Source organism: Trichomycterus rosablanca, chromosome 25, assembly GCF_030014385.1.
Source record: "Trichomycterus rosablanca isolate fTriRos1 chromosome 25, fTriRos1.hap1, whole genome shotgun sequence".
Classification (NCBI taxonomy): domain Eukaryota; kingdom Metazoa; phylum Chordata; class Actinopteri; order Siluriformes; family Trichomycteridae; genus Trichomycterus; species Trichomycterus rosablanca.
The window spans coordinates 12,684,812-12,698,815 of NC_086012.1; the positions used below are offsets into that span (position 1 = coordinate 12,684,812).

General features: G+C 42.3%; 1 protein-coding gene across 1 annotated transcript in view; it reads left to right on the forward strand.

Moving 5' to 3' along the window:
- The window catches only part of LOC134302274 (piezo-type mechanosensitive ion channel component 2), a 93,931-nt gene that overhangs the window by 69,096 nt on the left and 10,831 nt on the right, over positions 1–14,004 (forward strand). The window contains exons 31-43 of the mRNA XM_062987317.1: positions 283–372; positions 1,372–1,502; positions 1,873–1,935; positions 5,468–5,571; positions 6,080–6,178; positions 7,085–7,205; positions 7,676–7,738; positions 8,330–8,496; positions 9,648–9,841; positions 9,974–10,147; positions 10,876–11,463; positions 12,330–12,588; positions 13,765–13,947. Of these exons, the coding sequence (XP_062843387.1) occupies positions 283–372; positions 1,372–1,502; positions 1,873–1,935; positions 5,468–5,571; positions 6,080–6,178; positions 7,085–7,205; positions 7,676–7,738; positions 8,330–8,496; positions 9,648–9,841; positions 9,974–10,147; positions 10,876–11,463; positions 12,330–12,588; positions 13,765–13,947 (2,236 nt within the window). The remainder of the gene's footprint in view (positions 1–282; positions 373–1,371; positions 1,503–1,872; positions 1,936–5,467; positions 5,572–6,079; positions 6,179–7,084; positions 7,206–7,675; positions 7,739–8,329; positions 8,497–9,647; positions 9,842–9,973; positions 10,148–10,875; positions 11,464–12,329; positions 12,589–13,764; positions 13,948–14,004) is intronic.

The window sequence follows — 14,004 nt, forward strand, 5'->3', positions numbered from 1 at the left end:
TCTCTGTTAGGTTACAAGCCAGCCCCTCTATTAACCTACAGACCAGCCTCTGTATTTACCTGTTTGTTACAGTCCAGCCTCCTTATTCCGTTATATGCCAGTCTCTCTATTCTCTACTCAGTAGATGTACTTGCTAACTTCATTATTCAAAAATTCATGAATTCACTAACTAAATTTATTAACTTAAATTATCAGGTCATCATTATTTCCATGTTCTTTTCGTCTGAAGTCGTCTTTGGATATAAAATACACATATATTTTACCCATTTTCTGTTTCTTTAGAGGAGCAGAGCTGTTTCAGGCCTCCATTGTAAAGGCAGTGAGAGCTCGATTAGAGGAGGAGAACAAATCCATGGAGCAGCTCAAAAGACAGTGAGAATTACTGAGCTTACAGCAACACTTCATTTTCTGTGACTGAATGTTCGACACTGATACTTCATTGAGTTCTCTGAAAATATACAAACAGCAATTTAGATGATAACTGCTTCACAATGGCATTTAACTTTGTGGCCTGATTTCTTAATTCCATGTTTGTATTAATGATTGACTGTTTAACTGTAAAACTGTGTTCCTCTTACTGGACTGAGCCACTTGGATTACTTGGCGAAGTTTAGGAAGCTCTGTATTTACAAAGTTGTGCCACAAGTTGTGTCACTTTGATCCATTTCTATGCAGCTTTAGGTTTCAGGCTTGTTTGTACAAACTGATATAAAGTACATGGAACAGTGGTCTCTTTGGCAAGGTTAGAAACACTATAATCTCCAAACCGCTCAGGTGGCGCGGCGGTAAAACACACGCTGGAACCAGAGCTGGGATCCCGAATACATACAGGGGTGGGATATTAAATCCGGATGGGGTCTCTCTCTCATAACTAATGCAATTACGACCTCTGCTGGCTGATTGATGGCGCCTGCACAGAGATGGGAAAAGAGTGCTGTCAGGGTGTGTCTCTCTGTACACAGTGCTGATCCGCATTGCACTCGTCAAAGTGTAGAGGGGGCGTAGGTTAGCTTTGTTCTCCTCAATCAGAGCGGGGATCGGCATTGGTGGAGAGGAAGCGTGACTAAATCTTGGATGCAAATGGGTGTTTTAGCAGGAACCAAAATGTATTAAAATGGCTAAAGCTTCTGAAAGGGCCTGATCTCAACCAAGTCTACTTTGCTTGATCAGCCATATTTGCCTGTTAGAGGGCTTAAAGATCTAACCATCATTGTCACAAGTCGTGTTAATGGCTTTCAAAAAAGCTGAGGGACTTATGAAAAACAGACCTATGTGTTTAATCAGTCACAGAAAAGAAGCAGTTTTTATCTTGGGTCTTTATGACACTAAAAAAAAATCACATGTTTAATAAACGTGACTGCATCACCGCAGGATGGATCACATTAAGACCCGGCAGCAGAAGTTTAAAAAGGGAAAAGAGAAAATGCTGAGCCTGACCCAGGAGTCTGGAGAAGGACAGAACCTAGTCCCACCTGAGGCTGACGCCGAGGATGATGATGACGGTATGACAAAAGCCTCTGAAGTAAAGAAGGTTTAGGGTTTAGATTTATTACCGCCATGGTCTCGTTGAAATTGTTTTTCAGTCCTGGTTCTGGAGTGTCCCGGCATGGCTCGTGTTTCCTTTTTTAATACAATAACAGCTAAGAAAAACATCCAGGGGTCCTTCAGGAGCAGGACTAAAGAACACAACTGTGGGCCTTTAGTGCAATTCGTTTAGCTGGTTACTTTCAAATACATTCTGTAATAAAGTTATGTCACATTGTTTTATTACAGACACAAAATAATCGTACTTGTGTGTTTGATCTTTTTTTATTAATATTATTATTATTCAGTTATATTAATGATCTTGCCACCGTTTTATTGTAGGAGCAGAGAAAGAGAAGGCCAAGGCCAAAAAAAAGCAGTGGTGGAGGCCTTGGGTTGACCATGCTTCCAGTAGGTTTACTATTATCATTTCCTCTGCTCTAAATGCTCCTCGTGTCCTTGACCAGAACTCAGAGGATTCCCATACTGCACCAGGGCTCAGCGAAACTCAGAGAAAGGAGAAAAAAACTAAAGGAAACTCATATCACTCAGACCTTAAATTTTTCCTGCATCTATTTAAGGCTAATGAGCAAATACACTCATGTGCTAATTTACAAGGTGCTCCTTCCTTTTGCTTACACTGATTAGCCAATGTAATAGGTATACTTACTATATACACCGATTAGGCATAACATTATGACATTCTAATATTGTGTTGGTCCCCCCATACGCAACAAACTGGGATGCACTGTGTATTCTGACACCTTTCTATCAGAACCAGCGCCAGCCTTCGCTCATGGCCGCCCATGACCCTGTCGTCAGTTTACCACTGTTCCTTCCTTGGACCACTTTTGATAGATACTGACCACTGCAGACCGGGAACACCCCACAAGAGCTGCAGTTTTGGAGATGCTCTGACCCAGTCGTCTAGCCATCACAATTTGATCCTTGTCAAACTCACACAAATCCTCACGCTTGATCATTTTTCCTGCTTCTAACACATCAGCTCAGGTTTGAATCCCAGCCATGCTATCAGCCTGCTAGACATCAACACAGATACGATTGGCTATGTCTGGGGTTGGGGTGTCCGAAGCCCTGCAATGGATTAACGCCCCGACCAAAGTACTTGTGCCCACCTGCTGCGACCATGAAAAAAGTGGGATATTCCACTAGCACACCAGTGCCGAGATACTGGATTCAGTTTGGTTCGAGACTTTTTAATAGGACTGTGCAGATGTAGAACATTTGTGCGACACTGGATGAGCAGGCTTTAATTTATAATTGTAGGGTGGCACAGTGGCTCGGTGGGTAGCACTGTCGCATCACAGTGAAAAGGTCCTGGGTTCGATTCCCAGATGGAGCGGTCTGGGACCTTTCTGTGTGGAGATTGCATGTTCTCTCCATGTCTGTGTGGGTTTTCTCCTACAGTCCAAAGCTCCTGTTTTCTCCCACAGTCCAAAGATGTGCAAGTGAGGTGAATTGGAGATACAAACCTGTCCTCTCATGAATGTAACCAAAATGTTAAACCTTATAAAATCCTAATAATTAAATGCAGTAAGAATTGTAGGTTTACCTCATAAAAATGGCAATGAGTGTAAGAATAAGGTTGGTGTATGTGATAAATTAGCAGCTGAGTGTATATTGTAAATCAGTATTTATATGATGTTCTGAGGCCACTTATCATTTAGAACAATTAAGCATTAAATACCCTTATTACACCTCAAATTATTACTGCCTTAAATAGATATGTACTGAATTGCGTCTGAGGACAGGAAAAATGCTAACGCCTGAGTGGTATCGAGTTCTTGAGCAAGAAACCTAATAAATAAAACAGAAAAACAAACGGCCAGAGCCCCCGAGCCGTTGGGAATCACTCTGCTGTAGTTATTTACCCTAATAAAAATTAGTCTGGTTTACTTTTCCATCAAACGAGTCCATCAGATGCGGCTGGGAATTTCATTTTTCACAGAGACAGCTTAGACTGAACTGATTAGTGAGTTTAAATATTAAATCTCAGTTTTAATCCTTATTTTGTGTAAATTAACTGGTTGAATCACATTGAATCCTAAATTGGCACTTCAAATCACAGTAAAATAAATCCCAGTTCCATACACTCTGCATTTATTCACATTGATTGCATAAAGCTAAGCAGTTCATCTAAGCGCTGTCCTGTCCGTGTTGAATTATGTCAGTTCGTGTTTGTTTTCATCGTTTATATTCCTTCTTTATAGAGATAGATTTTATTGCCATGCACTCATCTCATGTTTTGCTTTGAGCTTGTTTTATTGTACTCCGCCCTGACCCCGTCCATCGTGGCTATTCTGTTCAAGGACACAAGGCAGTTTCCCTACTCCAGTGTTTGTCCTATATTGCAGACCGACAGGGATGAAATGTTTCTGATCTATTTCAGTTCAAACCATTAAGCATCCCTGCTTAGTTTTGATTTTTTGTCATCCTTGGTCACTTACAGAACAGTTTTATAATGTTTAGTAAAAAAAATCATGTTTTTTTCTTTTATTCATGGTGATTTTTGTGATCAACTTGTGCTTTTTCTGTGCTTTTACATTCTCAAGATGCTGGGAAGTTTTTTAATTTGGGAATTATATTTGTAATTGTTGTTTTTCGTAGGGTTTAATCAAACACTGGGGCTTGGTGTACTAAGTTTAGGCAATTTGGTCACAGTGTGCAAAATAACTCTTTATACTGTCATAATGATCACTGATACACTGATAATCACATAACATTAAAACCACCTCCTTGTTTCTACACTCTCTGTCCATTTTATCAGCTCCACTCACCACATAGAAGCACTTTGTAGTTCTACAATTACTGACTGTAGTCCATCTGTTTCTTTGCATACTTTGTTAGCCCCTTTTCATGCTGTTCTTCAATGGTCAGGACTCTCCCAGGACCACCACAGAGCAGGTATTATTTAGGTGGTGGATCATTCTCAGCCCTGCAGTGACACTGACATGGTGGTGGTGTGTTAGTGTGTGTTGTGCTGGTATGAGTGGATCAGACACAGCAGCGCTGCTGGAGTCTTTAAATACTGTGTCCACTCACTGTCCACTCTATTAGACACTCCTACCTAGTTGGTCCACCTTGTAGACGTAAAGTCAGAGACGATCGCTCATCTATTGCTGCCGTTTGAGTTGGTCATCTTCTAGACCTTCGTCAGTGGTCACAGGACGCTGCCCACGGGGCGCTGTTGGCTGGATATTTTTGGTTGGCTGACTTTTCTCAGTCCAGCAGTGACAGTGAGGTGTTTACAAACTCCATCAGCGCTGCTGTGTCTGATCCACTCATACCAGCACAACACACACTAACACACCACCACCATGTCAGTGTCACTGCAGTGATGAGAATGATCCACCACCCAAATAATACCTACTCCCTATTGGTCTTGGGAGAGTCCTGACCATTGAAGAACTGCATAAAAGGGGGCTAACAAAGTATGCAGAGAAACAGGGACTACAGTCAGTAATTGTAGAACTACAAAGTGCTTCTATATGGTAAGTGGACAGTGAGTGTAGAAACAAGGAGGTGGTTTTAATGTTATGCCTGATCAGTGTATTTAGCTGTATGTTTCAAATCCCCACTTTATTCAGAGAGCATTAAATAGCATTAAATGTACCAAACAAAATGAGTTTGATAAGCTACAGCTTTAAGAAGCAGAATGTAAACACCATGTGAACACCATATTTAGTTTTTCCATCTTTGTACATCCAGCCCTGGGTATGTTTGTTTCCAGGTTGACTAGCATATTTCACCCTATGTGTCTCATTACCTTATCTAGATATTAGGATCAGATCATATATAGGTTCATTTTAGCTCCATGGCGTATTAAAATAACCGTCTTGCTGCAAACGTACTAGCGCTTGTCAGTTTGACCCGTTCCTTAGAGCGAATTCCTATTCCTATTCCCACGTTTCCTTACTCACAGTGGTGAGGAGCGGAGATTATTATCTGTTTGAGACCGACAGTGAGGAAGAGGAGGATGAAGAAGATCCAAAAGAGGAGGAACTTCCCAAGAAATCGGCTTTTCAGGTGAGATGTGGTGTCACTATTGGGTAGGATGACCTGCGTAAAAAAGTAAACTTTTATATACATTTTATATTATATTATGAAGTGTTTAGAATATCTACGTATACCCGAGCCTTGTGCTAAAGGTTTTACACAAAATTGGCTTTTTTATTTATGTCACATATTTGACAAATCTAGTTTTACAAAAAAGTTGGGACATTTTGTAAAATGCAATAAAAACAAGAATCTAATTTCTTAATTCTTTTAAACATTTACAATTATTGTAAGCATTCATCAGGTAAGATCACATTTAAATGTGGTAGAAATTGTTTCTAATGTTAAAGTTACAACAAAAAAAGGGTTGAAGAGGATATGTAATATACTAATTATTTACTGTTAAAACAACGTTCTCCTGTGCAAAATAACCTGTCAAACCAGTATTTAAACAATCATCATGTGCTTCAGTATGTAACTATAACCGTTTTTTCACATCTTCTCTCTCACTCCGACTGCCTCCATATTTCTCCACTAGCGTGCAATCGGAAAGTTTGCCTCAGCCGTCCTGGCTTTACCCAGGTCCATTCTAAAACTGCCCAAAACTATCCTGCAGTACCTTATCAGGGCAGCCAAGGTATCACCCAGGACTTAATGCTATGTCTTTATGGTGTCTTGTGTCTGTTCATGGTGTTTTTTTTTTCCACTCTTTGGTGTTGAGATATTGTTTATAGGGTCGTAAAATCAGTCTGGAATGTTGTGCCAGACGAGGCAGCATGGACTGGAAAAGCTTTTGTACGATCCACGGCATCCGTACACTCACCGAGTGCTTTATTAAGAACACCTGTATACATGAGACAGCCGAAGCTTTAGTCTATTGTAACTCAGATAATCACTCTTTACATCCATGGTAAGAAAAAAGCATCCTGGAATTCATCAACAGCAAGAAAGCCTTAAGTAAGCATTCATTTTCAGCCAATAACAGGATTATTTGATGCGATCATGTCAACATGGACCAAAATCTGAGGTTTCCACCCGTTATTAGTGTGGTGTTCTTAATAAAGTATCCAGTGATTGTATTTATAGCATTTATTTGGGGTGTTTTCATTATGACTGGCATGTGTGTATACTTGATTGTCATTACTCTTGAGTGGTATGTATCATTTTTGTCTCTGTATGTGTGTGTGTGTGTTTCTTATTTATGTTTGGCTTCAGTCCTTATGTTTTGCCCCACTGTACAATATAATCATCAAATACCAAACCAATTCATCAATTCATTTATTAGATTATGCAAATTAAAAAAAAGATGATTTCTGAATCAGTGGGGCAAAACAGACTTGGCAAGTTTTGTGTCCAGCCTGAATTCAAACAACCTGATTAAATACAAAAATCTGTTTAACAGGAACGATTCTAGTCAAACATATATGCAAGAATTTAGAAGGGTTATCTGACTTCAGGCTGGAGTTGCCGTTTAAAGCTTGGTTGTGTAATTATCTAAAAGCAGTGGCGTTCTAATATCTGTGTGTCTTATGTTGCTTCACAGTTTTTGTACCAAGCCTGGGTCACAGACTCAAAAACGGCTCTTAAAGAGCATACCAAGGGGCGACGTCACTTCTGGAAGAGATACGGCAGAGGACGGAAACATCGGAAAGACAAAGAGGAAGGTACGTTATCAGATTATGATCATGATAGCATAATCTTAATAAACACACAGCATACAGCATGTACATGTACAGCGGGATCTTGAAACTTGACGTTAACAGGTTCTGGGAGTGGCGTCAGGTTTAAAAGACGTTGAGTTTTAAGGTATTGTTTCCCCATAAGGATGTATGGGAAACCTGTTAAAGTGTTCCATGGTCCCTGGAACTGCATATATTTTAGGCTCATGTAAAATAATGGGGTTGTTTCTGACACTTGTACACTAAAAATAACAGAAATATAATATAAAAACACTAAAATACAATTAAAAACAGTTAAAAAATAATATAAAAAAATACAGTAAAAAGCCAAGTGCCAGTTGCACACACGTCAAGTTTAAGGGAATCTAAAGACAATCTGAAATGTTAAAAAGATGTTGAATTGTATGTAAATATCAATACAGATGTTTAAGATGTGTGTGTGTAATTGTGTACAGGGCATGTTGCTATTGAGATGGGAGATGATGAACAGAGTTCAGAAGAAAAGAAGGACGGGCCAGGTATGTTTGTAGATCTTCCTTTGTACAAAAGCGGATCGCATGATTACGTTAGCTTGTTATGAGTAGATCCTTGATTTGTACTGGAGGCAGTCTGTATACTGATAGACCTTACAAAGAGATGTAACAGAATCTACTAATAGTTTAGATTCATTAACCCAGGGATAGTTCTTGAGGCATCATTAGACCAAGCTATTGTTTTATATAACAGGATTTAATACTTTCAGCCACTGATCTTGTTTTTGACGTAGTTTTATATGAGCTGAACGCCTGGTCATGTGATTCCTAAACCGCTCTTTCATTTTGATCCATGAAACTTTTTCATTATTAATATTAATATTCACTGCACCTTTGAATTTAAATATTTGATTTGACATTAAAGTTTCAGACCACATGTCAGCTCCCAAATTTTATCCAGTTAAACCAAATGCTTTACACAGGCATAAATCTTACGGTCAGCAAATTCAACCAGGCACAAAATGTGCATCATTTTAATAACTTGCTTGTAGTCTTGACGTGTTTTTCAGTGCAAAATTTCAAATGTAAATATATAATTATTGATTATCAAGTACTGTCACACTTCTTTTCTAACAGACAACATTATAAAACGTGTTTTCAACATCATCAAGTTCACCTGGGTTTTGTTCCTGACCACCCTGGAAAGCCTGACCAAATGGATCAACAACGTCTGTAAAGAATACATCGACATCTCCACAGTGCTGCGCATTGAGCGCTGCATGCTTACCAGAGAGGTCAAAAAGGTGCTGAACACAAATACACACGTATATTTTTTTTTCTACTGTGCATTCGGATAACCAGAATGCCTTTGTTTTAAAGGGCTTATATATTACAGAATTAGATCTGGGACCTTACTTATGCTTTCTATGTGTCCAGTACCTGTTACATGGTACCTGTACCTGGTTTTAGACCAGAAGAAATATATAGCACTAGAGATATTAATGTTTTAATACTGTCTTTTAAAGGAAAAGCAGCTCAGAATGGTTCCAAACAAGACAGTGGAACCTTGGCAGTAAAAATTCAATAACATAGTCATATAATAAAATATGTTTTTGGGGGCTTTATTTGCAAAAATGTTTACATTTTTGATCTGTATAAAATTACAAATATATATTTTGTGGTGTAACATGGTGGTATCTATTTACGAGCTGCTCTATGTAGGGATTTGTGTCCCTCTGCACATCCAGTTTTGGTCTGCAGATGGGGCACAGAGGCGCAATTGAGTGTGATATGTCAATCTCTCTTAATTGACAATAACCTGTGTTTGTGTCCCTCTGTACTGCCTACATTGACCTGCAGAAGGGCACGGAGGCACAATAGTGTGTGATCTGTCAAGCTCTCTTAATTGACAATAACCTGTGTTTGTGTCCCTCTGCACTGCCTAGTTTGGATGGCAAATGAGGCATGGAGGCACAATTGAGTGTGATCTGTCAAGCAATCACCAGTGTTTGTGTCCCTCTGCACTGCCTAGTTTGGACGGCAAATGGGGCACAGTGGTGCATTTGAGTGTGATCTGTCAATCTCATAACTGACAATAACCTGTGCCTTGTGTCCCCCTGCGCTGCCTAGTTTGGTCTACAGATGGGGCATAGAGACGCAATTGAGTGTTATGTCAAGCTCTTTTAATTGACAATAACCTGTGCCTTGTGTCCCCCTGCACTGCCTAGTTTGGCCTGCAGATGGGGCACGGAGGCACAATTGGGTGTGATCTGTCAAGCAATCACCAGTGTTTGTGTCCCTCTGCACTGCCTGGTTTGGACGGCAGATGGGGCACGGAGGCGCAAAACATTCTAGTTTTTAATGCAGTGTCATCTACAGTATCATTCAGCGGTGCTTTCTTTGCTCAGAGATATCAGATAAAATAATTGTGCTCTCAATGATCTCAACCCCACAGGGCAATGTTCCATCACGCGAGAGCATTCACGTCTATTACCAGAAGCATATGCGTCTAAACGCGTCTCGCGAGTCCGGATTGGACCAGATCAGCGAGGACGACTCGACCTCCGGTTCTCAAAAGCCCCGCCGCAGACGGAGAGGGTATACACTGGAGAGCCAGGACTCGGTGGCATCCAGAGACAGCATCTCCAGGTGTGTGTGTGTGGCTCTGTTATGTTTTACTCGTACAGTCTGTTTCTGCTACTTCTGCTACATATCATTTCATTCAGCCATTCATCACATAGTTTTTGTGTTTTTTCATCCCTTCACATCTCCATCCATCAGCGCATACACAGAGGCCACCATGCTCTTCTCTCGCCAGTCCACGCTGGACGACCTGGACGACATGCCCGAGCAGGTGCCCAAAACCAGCGAGCGGGCCCGACCCAAGCTGAAAAAAATGTACAGCATGGACATGTCCAACTCGTCCGGAGACAGCGGCAGCAGCAACATCTCCAGGTCTTTACTGCTGTCGCTCATTCCACCTCACTCATCTTCACTGATTTTGTTCACTGTCTTGACATGTTGAAGTGGGTGAATTGACCAGTGTGTGTAGAGACCGTCCACTTATTTATCAGCATTTATTCTTAACTGATTGTTTTTCTAGTTTCCTGCAGTTTAATTTTTAAATGTACACTGCTTTATCCTGGTCAGGGTTGTGGGGGGTCTAGTTTTCCTCGGGTAAAAGGCGGGATTACACCCTGGACAGGGCGCCAGTCTATCTTGGACTTAGGTCACCCAACCTTTCAGACATAGCCAATCATGGTGGGTAGCACTGTCGCCTCACAGCTAGAGGGTCCTGGGTTCGATTCCCAGGTGGGCCGGTCTGGGTCCTTTTTGTGTGGAGTTTGCATGTTCTCTCCATGTCAGTGTGGGTTTCCTACAGGAATTCCGGTTTCCTCCCACAGTCCAAAGACATGCACGCAGGTTAACTGGAGTTACAAAATTGGCCATGTCAGTAACCAGTAACTACCTGTATTGTCATGAATGTAACCAGTGTGTAAAACATGACGTTAAAATCCTAATAAATAAATAAATCTTTGTTATTTTGACCCAAGGAGGCAAAATTTGAAGCAATTATGATAATTAAAGATAAATTAAGGTTTGTCATCATTAATATTATTGATTATTTTTATAATATCGATGTCTTAACACCTGTGCATGTATCTGGTCTGTATTTTCAACAGCGAGGCCACTCAATGCGTCACTTTATTTTCACGGCAAGGCACAAACGAAACAATAGATGAGGTGGAGGATGAGCAGGATCAAATACAGCAGCATACACAAAGCCCTAAAACGACCCAGCAAACAGAAACAGGTCCCTGGAGCCCCGTCCAGCCTGATTTACAACAAGAACCTGAAGAAAGACTCCCAGAGCATGAAGACGAAGAACCCGAGCGAACCGAACGTGCAGGTGAAGATCACGCTGAAGAGGAACGAGACCAGGACCAGGTGGAGGGTGAAGAAGGGGTGGAAATCTCCAAAACGGAAGACGGCGGTGAATCGTCTGGTCCGGAGTTCGCGCCGGCGGAGAGGTCGTGCGGCGGCGCCTTTACCCCGGACACTGATGTTCCGAACACGTCGGATGCGGACGTGCCGCCCAGCTACAGCAAGGCCGTGAGCTTCGAACGGCTTTCCGTCAGCTCGGACGAGAGCGACGAAGAGAAGGGGCTCATGCTGATGACTTCAGACAGCAGGTCGGATCTGCTGTCGGACGACGCCCTGCTGCCCTCTCAGACCACCGAGCTCACGGCCAGCGAGCTGCTGCTCAACAAGTAAGCATCACTTCAGAAATGTGACGTTTTCTGCCTGAAAAGATTTGGACAGGCTCTGAAGTTGAAGCGTTTTAATGGTATTCAAGAGAACACCAGAAATTGTGAGAGAATTTTAAATGTTGTTTTAATATTAAGATTATAGTGAGTAAGAATGCTCGATTGGTGCAGTGCTAAAACACGCTAGCACACCAGAGCTGATATTTCAAGGCCACAAGTTCAAATCTTAGCTCTGCTTCCAGCGCCTATACTAACACCGATTGGCTTGTCCGTGGGGCGGGATTGCCAGAGGGGGTTCCTCATAACTGGTGCAGTTACAACCTCTGCTGGTTGATCCAGGACGCCTGAACATTAAAACAAAGGACAAATGGGAACAGTGCAGGACTCTCTGTACGCTATACAGATCCCTATATGAACACACCTCGGGTCTGTTCGAAAATCTAGTGAGCTGCCTTGCCGCCTACTGCCTACCTGGGCAGCTGCTTAAGTAAAGAGGATTCTAATAAGACATCGAACTCATAAGGCAGATTATTTAGACGCACTAGTTAGACAGTGATTACTACGATCTAACGCAGTAAGCTTCAGGCTGTTTAAACTAATGGGCTGAGACCACCCAACACGCTAGCCTGCCAGCATATTTGTCATTTTTTTGTGAGAAAATGCTATGGAAGCATCAAACGTTCCTTCGTTATTCAGTTAAAATAAGGCACCTCAGTAGGCAGCATGTTTAGGCATCTAAGAATTCAAACAGCCTTCTTCTCGGGAGCACGTAGGGTGACGTAAAATGCGTCTATTGCAACACCGAAGACTATGAGAAATATATTTCCTGCTGTGAATGTAACCGTGATGTTTCTCTTCGTTTTTTCCAGAATGTTCCGTGATGAGGAGCTGGAGGCCTCTGAGACCTTCTACAAGTCTCAGCCTCTAGGCCTGCAGCTGTGCTATGCCCTCTACAACCTGCTGGTGGCCCACTCTGAGATGGTCTGCTATCTGGTCATCATCCTTAACCATATGATTTCAGCCTCCATGGCTACGCTGGTGCTGCCCGTGCTCATCTTCCTGTGGGCCATGCTGTCCGTACCACGACCCAGCAAACGCTTTTGGATGACCGCCATCATTTACACCGAGGTGTGTTCGTTCTACCGTCTTTGCATTCTCAGTGATCCTTGTAGATGACCACAATTGTAGCTGCTTGTGTTCTTGTCCTGGTGGTGCTGCCTACTTGGCCGGGCATGTGTGGGGGAAGGAAGACTGGATCACCTATACTGTTAAGTCTCTCTGTGATTATGACTGGTTACAATGTCCGGTGACTTCCTTGCGTTTTGTGTATGTAACTCGGACTAGTTCGGCTCCAGACAATACAAAATAAATAAAACAGTGGTCTCTATGCATAGGTTATGAGGATCTCAAGCTGGCTGGGCATTCAACAGGCTCAACTGGTTGTGTCTGTAGAAGGGAGGTAGAAAAGGGTTATACTACAGCTGTAAAATTGCACCCTCTGCTGGTTGATTTGTCTGCACTAGCGATGGATAATGGGTTACTGTGGCTCTTGGAAAAACTAGCACACGAGCGCTGAGATTCGGAACACACCGGTTCGAATCTAGGCTCTGCCACCGGTCGGCTGGGCGCCATCTAGCGAGCACAATTGGCAATGCCTGCAGCAGACAATAGTTGGCCACCGTGTCTGCTGGGTGGGATGACCGGACTAAGTGGGTAGGGTCTTCAAACACTGTGGCAGGCACAAATGGTAGCAGTGGAACAGTGGTAGCCTAGTGGATAGAGCTTTGTACATTTACATTTTCAGCATTTAGCAGAAGCTTTGATCCAAAGCGACTTACAGTACTGTGACAGTATACAGTCTGAGCAATTGAGAGTTAAGGACCTTGCTCAAGGGCCCAACTGTGGCAACCTGGCAGTGGTGGGGCTTGAACCGCCAACCTTTGGATTACTAGTCCAGTACCTTAACCGCTAGGCCATAACTGTCCCAGTTGTCCCTATCTGTCTCTGTTAACCCTCTCAGCTCCAGGGGTGCCATACAATGGTTGACCCTGTGCTCTGATCCCAGCTTCCAAATGTGCTGGGATATGCAAAAAAAAGAATTACGTTATACTGTACTGTGTATGTATATATGACAAATAAAGGCATTCTATTCTATTCCCTTCTATTCAAATAGGGGAACTGGTTATGACTAGATGTGGGAAGATTAGGAAAGTCTGCCATACTGTACATGCATGCACATGATTCAGCTGTGCATGAAACTGAGTGCAACAAGCTCAGTACACCAGTCTGCACTTTGTTTTTCAGGTCACCATCGTCATCAAGTACTTCTTCCAGTTCAGCTTCTTCCCCTTTAACAAGAACCTGGAGGTGGACCGAAAAAGGCCCTATCACCCACCCAACATCATTGGGGTGGAGAAAAAGGACGGTTACGTGCACTATGACCTCATCCAGCTGCTCGCCCTGTTCTTCCATCGCTCCATTCTCAAAGTACTTAACAAGATTCATTTCTTATCCATGTGGCCTAAAGTATGTGGACACACTTCC